At 36.8% G+C, this 9,295-nt stretch overlaps 1 protein-coding gene across 2 annotated transcripts; it reads left to right on the top strand.

The window, feature by feature from the left end:
* The first annotated feature begins 831 nt into the window (after positions 1–831).
* c15h3orf52 (chromosome 15 C3orf52 homolog) lies at positions 832–5,429 on the top strand. Of its 2 annotated transcripts, XM_029446585.1 has the most exons (7): positions 842–1,418; positions 1,693–1,770; positions 2,029–2,109; positions 2,436–2,568; positions 2,864–3,024; positions 3,793–3,863; positions 3,996–5,429. In XM_029446585.1, the coding sequence occupies exons 1-7, from the start codon at positions 1,350–1,352 to the stop codon at positions 4,189–4,191; spliced, it is 789 nt and encodes a 262-aa protein (XP_029302445.1). In that variant the 5' UTR covers positions 842–1,349; the 3' UTR covers positions 4,192–5,429. The 2 variants fall into 2 exon arrangements, with proteins under 2 accessions (XP_029302446.1, XP_029302445.1); XM_029446586.1 differs by lacking the exon at positions 2,029–2,109 and having other exon boundaries at positions 832–1,418.
* The last annotated feature ends 3,866 nt before the right edge of the window (positions 5,430–9,295 follow it).

A 9,295-nucleotide genomic window follows, 5' to 3' on the forward strand; every position in this document is an offset into this window, starting at 1 on the left:
GCCCCTGCACACCTACCAAACAGCAACACAGGTGATTGAAACTACTTTCCCCGGTCAGACCTCGCAGGGCTGTGTGTACCAACTAGCAGTTTAATCAAAGCTGTTTGATTAGCAGCTTTATTGCACCTGTTAAGGGAGGACAAATTACACCTTGATAATTCTTATTCATGGAGTCACATCATTTCCCACCGTAGCTCTGCCAATTTCCAACACCTTTTTGAAACGCTAGAGAGCATTTAAGGATTTTGAATGAATCACAGTATTTTATAAAAAAAAAAATAACTGATATCTCTACAGTATGAGCTGATGTTTTTAGTTTTTAGCCTATTAAAAAAGAGGTTAAGCTTTGTTGACCTCTACTGGTGACTATTTAGAAATGCAGAAATTTCAATAAAGGTTTTAAAACAAATATATATCCCATGTAATTGGTACTTCATCCCACAATTGTAATACAACTTGAATGTTAACGGTATGCCTTTTAATTATTTTATCCACAAGGCCATGTTTTATCTTTTACTGTAAGTCCTATTTAAATAGTGTTATGGTGTAGCAGCAGGTGATATGTGCACTGTAACCCGTCCCTTACTGTAAATTTATTTATTGAATTGACAATGTTTTTTGACAGTAGGCTACTATGTATGTAATCACTTTAATGTCCAAAACAAAATCATTTAACAAATAATTCATATCATTTAAGGCATCTTGACTTAATACTTTCTTGAATTTGACAAAAAACAGCAAGAAACTAGTTCCTAACAGGCATGTTGACCCATCATACGTGTCATTTGTTTAAGCAAATATTTAAACGTCATAAAATTCTTGAAGCTTTTAACTGGAGGTAAAACTGGATCACGTGGTGTGCGTACTTAGAATACCTTTAGATACCTACAGTACGAATACGTGTTTCTGTTTCTGTTATATTCACCATTTAAGGCTATCTTAAAAGTAAGGCTGGTTGTGAATCACAGGAAAGTCACTAATTCATTGTCGCAGTTGTGTCATGTTCTCGTCATATCTGTTAACGTTCCTGCCTTCTGCGTTTCTTGACAACGCCTCCCGACGTCAGCTGCACCGAAACTTGAAGGAACTAACCTGTCTGGCTGGGAAAGGACGAGCAGTGAAAGAAGAAACTAATGTCCTCGTCTGAAAAAACTAAACTTTCCCACGAGCTGTCAGGTCTAACAATGTGAACTCGCGACCTGTTGTTTTTGAGGAACTGTTGCCTTTTCTAACCGACCTGGGACGTTTCAGGGCCAGCGGACAGTGCGGTTTCATTATATAAAGTTATACCTAATAGGCACTTCCGGGTCGGGACTATTCCCATTTGGCACTGGGAGTAAGAAGCAAGCATGGACTTTGAGCTGCAGACCATCACGATTAATGGGACCGATGGAGCTGCATATGTGTCTGAAGAACAGGTGAGTTGATTATGGTGTAGGATAAATAAATGAGAGGTTATGTTTAGTTGCAATCCTAATAAGATAAAAATAATAATATAAATCGATATAATACACACTTGTGATAATACTTATTGTTACTTGTATTTACTTTTTCCCATGGTAATTAACTAATGAAACTAATCTTTAGTGGCTGCTCTATGTAACATACTATAATTATAATTTTTGCACAACAGTTCCCATCAAGGTGTTTAGCATTTCATAGTCATATTTCCCAATGTTTGCCTGCTCCTAGGTGACAGCAGGTAATGGAGATGGTGTAGCCTACAAGATCCCTGATGCAACAGAGAGAGACGGGTTGCTCTCTGTACAGGTGAGCTTGCATCAAAAGTTGTTCTCCTTTTGTTCAGGTTTATAATCCGTTCACGATATTAGAATAACACATATATTCTGTTTTTCATGAATTTTACATTTATATGTAAAAGACAAAAATGGAGCTCTTGTTTCTGTGGCAACAACTTATTTTTAGCACTCCTGGAAGAGAACAAAACAACACGATGTCCTTAGATGATTTATTCCATGGATAGTAAAGTGAGGAAAGTGACATTTGCCTGCTGTGTCTTTTTGTCAGATTACCAGTTGTAACGGGGAGACGTTGCCCTCTGGCCATGCAGCAGAAATTAATCTGGGAAATACATACACTCCTCGAGAGGTATGAAGACTTTTAGTAAAATAAATGTTAGAAATGTGTTGATTCTGGGGCATTTCCTCTGGTACTTGGAATAAAGGAAGTGTAATGTTTCTGTTATCATGTGATAACGCAGTTTCTTTCTATTCATCCCCTGAACACCAAAGAGGACAGTGCAGCTATAAAAAACCTTCTTGTAACTTTGGATATTGTTTTTTTATGCTCTGTTAGTGTTATTTCTTAAATGATGTCTCATTAAGATGAGGCTCCACCTGAAATCTTTGTATTAAACTTGAACCCCCCTAGACTTGAGCCCTATGGTGACAAAGCTATTTTATTATGCTTTTTAGGGTAGCGCCGTGAGCAGGATAAAGCGAGAGCTGAATGAAGTTGTCTTCTCGAGAGTCAGACTATGGATGATCATCATCGCCATCTTTTTCCTCATTTTTGTTGTGATTATAATTTCGCTGCTCTTATGCTCAGGTAAGGTTTTGTGATGAGTGTGTGTATATCAGGGAGCGTTAGATGATGTTACAAACTAATTAAAGTATATGTGCATAAACATAGTGAAAAGTCATGTAGATTTAATTTTCTCTCATCTGTATCATACTTTAAATCACAAATGTTACAAGGTCAACGCCTGTAGACTGAAATGAGCCCGTAGACTATTTTACATGCATAAAACAATGCAAAGCTAATGATAACATAATGTTACCATTTTAATACAACAGTTATGTTTTCAGTTTTGAGGCTTTGACAGATTTTTCTCTTTGAGCAGCTATTCATGAGGACCCGGATGACAGCTTTGACTCTTCGTTGTTTAAAGTTCCTCAATATTTCAATGGAAGCTTCCAACTGCCCGATCTGGTCTTCACGGAGGAACTTTTCAACCTTTCCTCCAATGAAAGCCAAGTACTCGCTGGTGACCTTCAAGAAAAGGTTCATACCATTTATGTCCTGTATTTCAAATAATAAATGCATATGAATTGGTTGTATTTATAACTCGGTATATAGGAACAAACATACAAACTTTGGAATATGCTGACAAACATTCCTTTTTTTGCATCAGTTGTCTCCGTCCAATCCCGACTGTATTAACGTGGTAATTGTAAAAATGAGTAGTTATTTTATTAAGGCTAGGTAAGGCAAGTTTATTTGCAGTGTGTAGCATATTACAAGTAACATCAATGATGTTTCATTCAAAAACGTACAAGCAAACAATACAGAAGGATATGATTAAGATAAGATAATACAACAAAACATAATTGAAAAAGATGTAACGGTGTATAAAGGTGTTTTTGCGTCCAATGGCAATTTGCTAAAGCTTTTACAGTCTCAGTTACTCTAGATTTAACTTTAACCCTGTTATAAAATCACCTTTTACACTATGCTCTTATTTGGTTTTATTTAGTGAGAGAGCTCCATATGCCACTTCATCCAGAACTGACCATGACAACTGTTTATTGTATAGATGTAAAATCTATGAATTATGTGTAAAGAACACGTTCTAAACTGAGACGGTAGTACCACAAGATTCACAAAACAAAAACCTGTTCATAGCTGCTGTTGCTGAAAGCTGTTATATAATAATATAAAAGCCTTCAGTGGCAGAATAGAGCTCACGGTAAAGTGAAAGTAGGTTAGTATCAGCCAAAAACATTTAAGTGCCATTGTTTGCTTCTGCATGTTTCAACCTGCCCCACCCAGCTGGTTGACCTCTACAGATCCTCCCCTGCTCTGGGACGATACTTCTCCAAAGCTGAGATATATGCTTTCCGGTAAATACACATCACCCTCAAGTGTTTATGCACTGCATTTTACACCTCTGCTACATAAACTGGATTTAACCTTTTTTACATTTGTGCATTTTACAGGAAAAATGTGTGAACTTCTGTTTTACGCTCCCACAGGAACGGTTCGGTCATCGCTGACTACCAGCTGACATTTCTCATGCCTGAGGAGCAGCTCGATCACCTGAGAAACTTAACTCTGAGCAGGGAGATGGTATACAACGTGTTCAGACAGTTTCTTTATGACCAGGAGCCAGATGAGTCAGGGAAGATATACATTGATCCAGTTTCACTAAACATGCATTTAAGTCACTAGGAACAATTGTTCAAAAACAGACGAGGAAAACGGGTGTTTCTTGCTTTTTTTTTGTCATTTAAGTGAGACACTCAACAACCACCTAACCTCTTACAGTTAGTTTGTTGCTTGCAGCATATTCTGTGGGATTCTCCCATGAGTATGTATAAATGTTGCATATGATGCATTTTTACCAAAGAAACCACAACCCCATTATGACTGTAGGTCATGCTGTATGGATGATCTCATGGTGTGTTCTGTTGCTTTTAATTCAAATCAATCAGTAGTGCGTGGACATCTACTGTCAAACTGAGTGGTTTAACTCAGAAGAGATTGTCAAAGTGTAGGAAAAACACATTTTCATATTGTATTTGATATTTTATTGTGTATTATTGTGCTTTGTAATACACTGGAAGTTTAATTAGTAATAATATAAATGTCAGTGCTGAAATTTCTCAATGCCCTGAATATCACTGTGATATCATATGACCATTTGTAAAAAACCTGTGGCTTTATAAATGTTTTTTTAAATGGAAATACAAGTTTTTTATATTTGCATATCTTTGCCATATATTCCGTCACCAGAAATTATTCAGAAAATCAAAAAAACTGTGAAACACTGTAGGAAAATCAGCTTTAGAGAACTGTACAGGAGAACTAGCCTGCTGGTGTGATCATTTTGCCCATATAAAACTATACACAAAAAAATAACCTGTTGTATTTCTAATGGTGTGTGTGCTTGAACACTAGAGGGCAAACAATTTCCTTAGTTTGTTTTGTCTCTCTGGCTTTCTCTGTCTCTGTTTGGAGCAAAGGATTTAGGATTTGCACTGATATTTTCCTCTTGTGTTGTGTCAGTAGCAGGTTGTCAAATTGAATATCACCGGTGGCATATCACATGTATATCAACTAGTGAGCTGTGTCAGTATGTGAGATTGTAGTCTATTTCCTGTCAGTGATCATGTGAACATGTCTGTCCTCTAATAAGATTACAGCTGTCATTATTGTCTGTACCAAGTTATCTTGTCACACATGTCATTCTTAACACCCAGCAGATGGTTAATAATGAGTCCTCACTTCAAGTGGTTGCACTACAAGATTACAAGCTACAAGATCTAAGGGAAAGACCTGAAGCTTTAACCAACTAAGACTCCAAATGCACTGTTGTTTCTTTTTACTTCATTTTTGTGGTAAGATCCCATTTGATTAAAGTTGATGGTTCTGGTTTGATTAAAATAATCATGTAAGATAAAATGTAAAAGGCCTTGTCATTTTTCAAGTAAATAATATTTTTACAGACACAGTATTTGTCAACTTAACTATGCAGTTAATGTGAAGTCAAATATAAAAGTTATAACAGTCATTCAGTTACAGTGTAACCTGAGTCAGTTAATCTTTCTTTTCTTTGTACAATGGACTCAATAATTAAAAAATACATATATGGTGTAAACAAGTATTACATTGGCATAGAAGTTTTACCAAGTTTTGGGGTTTTATGTAAATTATATATATATTAATAATACATAATAAATTATGATAATAAATTATCATTAAGATGGCAATCTCAAACTGGTACATTAGAGTAAGTTTATTTATTTCCATTTGCACAATTACAGGACAGTACAGCCACATTTGATTTTTATTGTGCAACTCCATATTTGTAAAACATTAAATAAAATAAAGCAAAGAAAGACAAATAAAAGTGCAGCATTAAAAATACACAATTTCTAAAAAACACACACTGAATTATTGCACAGTGAATTATTGAGGACCTAATATTGGCTATTCTGAAAAGGCACAATTAGTATGACATGAAAATATTATTGTGTATGAACTAAAACAATTTAAAACTGTATTCTGAGCATGCCTTCCCCCTGGGTCTACCTATTCCTGAAGGGGAAATATGTTTTCACATGCAATCCTCAAACATCTTTGCTGCATGACAGTCACATGCTGGTCAAAGGGTCAAGTTTAAACAGCAGTGCATAAGTGGGATCCAAGAGATTTTTGACATTTTATTACTGCACATAAAACCATATCACTCCACCTGCTCTTTGAAACCCTCAAATATTGCAAATATTTGGATAAAAAGAACACACCTTCACATTTATGTTTAAACAGGAGATATTGATTTTGACTGAAAAATGTTGAGCTGTTCTTTACTTTACTTAGGGTTTCTGCATGTTTATCTCTGTTAAAGTAAACACTTTTCTTAATCTGTTGGCTGCAGTGAGAGACCATGTGCCATAGCACAGGGCAGCAGCATGAATCCTGGTTGTGTTTACTTAATAGATGTTAAGTAAACTGTTGTTGTACCTGTTGTCCCTGGTGGTCCATCTCCTCAATCCTATTTTGAGAATTCTTAATCGTCTAAAGCCAGATTTACTATAATAAGCTCTCTGATCTTAAATCGCCTGGTTGGCTTAAATAGCACCACTTTCTATACTGTATTGCACCCATAATCCTCTATAGGTCACACAGAGTCACACTTAGGTCAGTCATAGGTCACGACGACTAGTTAAAAGTGCATTTATCCATTCAGGGTGTGCAGAGGTTTTCATATATTTCTATTGACTCAAACTTATAAACAGATAAAACATATTCTTAAAATGCTATGCAAATAAATAAAGCAGTTTTTTTTCTTGAGTTGATTTCATTAGATTGATGATTATGTAGTATATCTTAGGAAATGATTTGAATGAACATTAATCCTCTTGTTATTTCAGGGAGACCTGGCGAAGACGGTTCTTTAAGCCTTTTTCTGTCTCACTAAGAATAATAAAATATGTTCAGGGTACAGTAGGCTACATCTGACCTGGCTCTTGCAAATACCGTTACCATTTGTTACACAGATTTGGTGATAAATCTACCAATTTTCTGACCACCTTTGAATTGATAAAAATTGTCAGAAATCCCTCCAAAATACCACATTAAGACACAAAGATCTTGAGGAACACCATAGAAAAAATGTCCATGCTGTGATTTGGCCATACAGCCTCACACTACAGTGTAGTGTGTGGATTTAAAGTTTAATGAGGCTGTGATTATCCTAGAGGTCCCAATAAGTCATTTTATACAGTAAGGTCAAGTTTAAAAAATGGTCTCACTACAATGAAATGACTACAGTGAGGACTAACATCAACACACACCTGAATACAATTGGGCTCATTGAATCCACAAGAGTCTCAGTGTTCTAGTCATATCCACCTTTTGCTATTCCATGACTGTTTAGGGACTCTAGCATGCTGATACCACTTTTAGGTGAAAGGACAAACATATTCCTTTGGAAATGCCCCTTATTACCTCAAGGAACTCCTCTCATCACAAACCTCCTCACGCAACCTCCGCTCCACTAAAATAACTTTGCTCCTCCTCCCCGGGACCAAGCTCTGCATCATGGGGGATCTGTCCTTCTGTGGAATTCCCTCCCAGAACACCTGAGTGCTCCACAGGCCACCGACTCCTTCAAGAAGGGCCTAAAAACCTTTCTTTTTAAAAAAGCCTTTCCTTGAAACCTTGTGTTGTTGTTGTCGTTATTGTCTTGTATTGTAGCGCCTTGAGACTGCTTCTTGCCATGAAAGGCGCTTTCCAAATATAGTGTATTATTATTATTATTATTATTATTATTACATTTCTGCAGTATCATGCTGCGGATGTTCTACCAGTCGGTGGTAGCAAGTGCCATCTTCTTTGTGGTTGTGGTTGAGCAGCAGGTTGAGGACAGTCGACACCAACAGAATCAATAAGGTCATCAGGAAGGTGGGCTCTGTCCTGGGGGTGGAGCTTGATTTGTTGGTGGTGGTGTCAGAGAGGAGGATGCTGTGCAAGCTGCAGAGCATCATGGACAATGACTCTCACCCTCTCCACCACATGCTGTCCTCATACAGGATATTCAGCTCATAAGACTTTACAACTCACCCACCTCAGGTTGTGAGAGGGACAGAGAGTACACAGTGGCCTGAGGTCCTCACTCTCTCTGTCTCTCTCTCTCTCTCTCTCTCTCTCTCTCTCTCTCTCTCTCTCTCTCTCTCTCTCTCTTTCTCCTTTCCCTCTGTTTTGATTTGGTCATTTTTATCTTTGTTGTATCTATGTTTTTATGTTGTTATTTTGCCTTTTGCCTTGTTGAATATTGCACCTTACCCCATCTTATCTTATTCTTAAGTTTTTCTATAGATATATTTGTATAAAACATTTAGCACTATTTGTAAATTTTGGTACATTTTTGTTTTGTTAATCTTACTGTTCCTACTGTATATTGCAACTGTTGCACAACAATTTCCCTCGGGATAAATAAAGTTATATCTTATCTTATCTTATCTTAAAAGACTTTAGAAAGGACCGGCCTTCAATACACATATGCACACAACCTAAAATTCTAAACTGAAAAACATGCACACCATGTTTCTCCTTTTATTTAACATACCAATACTTTGTATGATAATAGATCTTATAGATTATAATAACGTTTATGTTATATTTCATTAGATGCTTAATGTGTGTTTTCTAGATCAGAAAAATATCCCTTAGTCTGTTTGTTTTTGTGAGCGGATGAGTCGGTTCCAAGAAGAATTCCTTTTGTAAATTCCCTGAGGTATCACAGAGGTGTATGATGAACTTAGATAGTGTGCGTACAGCAATGTTGGCACATTTAGATTATTTATTTGAATGCATTAAGACATGTGAATATGTAGATGCCCATACAAAATAATGGTAGTACCTCATAAATACCTCACTAAAGGGCAATGGAAAGACAGCAAAAATTAAAAAAGAAAATTATATGGAAAAAAGAGAGATGTAACTTTGTTCCTCAGCTCCATGGCAGAACTCTTCAATTAAACCCTGTTACACAATAGAGTCCCTGCTTTCTGGAAACCAGTAACCAAGCCCACTTCAGTCATATAGCATGCAATGTCCTGAGGTTCTAGGAAGACTTCTGTTATCCAATTAAAGGGTTATCTCTTCTTTTGGCTGTGCCAAGACTTAAAGATTAAGGTGGTCGTTGCATGCGATTTCAGCCAGACCTCAGTGCTGCCAGTGCTCTGTAGGAACTCTCTCCTCGCTCACCTCGAACCTGACCACTGGCTCTCTGCAGGATTCTGGACCAAATCACACGTCTGCAGGAATA

Source organism: Cottoperca gobio, chromosome 13, assembly GCF_900634415.1.
Source record: "Cottoperca gobio chromosome 13, fCotGob3.1, whole genome shotgun sequence".
Classification (NCBI taxonomy): domain Eukaryota; kingdom Metazoa; phylum Chordata; class Actinopteri; order Perciformes; family Bovichtidae; genus Cottoperca; species Cottoperca gobio.

Bases quoted from the DNA above. Each gene is read 5' to 3' on its own strand.
- c15h3orf52 (XM_029446585.1), top strand. From the start codon at position 1,350: ATGGACTTTGAGCTGCAGACCATCACGATTAATGGGACCGATGGAGCT. The intron at 3,025-3,792 runs GTTCATACCATT...TGCCCCACCCAG, and splicing joins CTGGTGACCTTCAAGAAAAG to CTGGTTGACCTCTACAGATC. The intron at 3,864-3,995 runs GTAAATACACAT...ACGCTCCCACAG, and splicing joins GCTGAGATATATGCTTTCCG to GAACGGTTCGGTCATCGCTG.